General features: G+C 31.4%; 1 protein-coding gene across 2 annotated transcripts in view; it reads right to left on the minus strand.

The window, feature by feature from the left end:
* Positions 1 to 1131, minus strand: part of ERO1B (endoplasmic reticulum oxidoreductase 1 beta) — a 70490-nt gene that overhangs the window by 30124 nt on the left and 39235 nt on the right. For both annotated transcript variants that reach the window (XM_023517661.1, XM_003797448.3), the window contains exon 6: positions 378 to 451. In XM_023517661.1, the coding sequence (XP_023373429.1) occupies positions 378 to 451 (74 nt within the window). The remainder of the gene's footprint in view (positions 1 to 377; positions 452 to 1131) is intronic.

Below are 1131 nucleotides of genomic sequence, written 5' to 3' on the forward strand. Positions count from 1 at the left end.
AAAAAAAAAAAAAAAAGACCTACAGCAAATTCCAGGGTAAACATGTTTATAATACGTTCACAGACCTATAACTAAATACATTCAATTGAAGGTTTTGTGTAACTCGTGGGCAAGTTATTTAGTCTTTTTGAGACTCAGCTTTCTCGCATATGAAATAATACACACCTATTAAGGCAGCTGCAGAGATCAGAAACAATGTATTTAAGGTATCTAACGCAGGGCCTGGAACACAGCAGGCTTTCAATAAATGCCACTATAAAGAATAGAATCTATAGAGCAAAAATCCACTATTAACTCAGATTATATTCCATGGATTTAAATGTCTTATAAAGGGTTAAGGCTAAAATAATTTAATTATAATAGTTTAATTTTATTACCATCAAGTTCACAAAAGTGATCCTGTGAATCATCATATCTTGCCCAGTCAATGAAAGCTTCTTTGCTTTGATTACTATGGGAAGGAGGAATAAAAAAGAAAAATGATTAAATTTGGAGTTGAAAATTTTAACACTGTATTCTAGTGTAATTAAAAGAAATAATCTTAGGTCACTTCTTTATTAGATGATGTCACAAATTCTGTCATTAGTGACTTCATGAAGGAATGATAAAAAAATTATATGAAAAACACTAAATTCCATGAGCAATTTATATTTTTAAATACATTAAAATTATTAGCCCTAGTCTAATAATTGTTTTGCTTAGAAATTAATTTACAAATACATGTAACATGCAGTTAAAACACAAAAATCAAGCTGGCCTTTTCAGTTAAGTTAGAAATTGTAATAATGTTTATATTTCTTCTTGAAATAAATAAAATTTATTTTTAGAATTCTCTTGACTTAAATTGCTCCTACAATTATGGGATCCAAATACTAAGAACTGTATTTCTTTTAGCTTCCAACCAATGTGGTATTCCAGGTTATACCAATACCACTCTTATCATAGTTTATCATTTTACATCCTAATTCACGTTTAACAAAATCTATGATCAGGGCTGGGTGCTGTGACTCACACCTATAATCTTAACACTTTGGAGGCCAAGGTGGGTGGACTGCCTGAGCTTATAAGTTCGAGACCAGCCTGAGCCAGAGCAAGACTTTGTCTCTAAAAATATCCAGGTGTTGGCTCGGC

Source organism: Otolemur garnettii, unplaced genomic scaffold (genome assembly GCF_000181295.1).
Source record: "Otolemur garnettii isolate 467f Iridium unplaced genomic scaffold, OtoGar3 scaffold00116, whole genome shotgun sequence".
Lineage (NCBI taxonomy): Eukaryota > Metazoa > Chordata > Mammalia > Primates > Galagidae > Otolemur > Otolemur garnettii.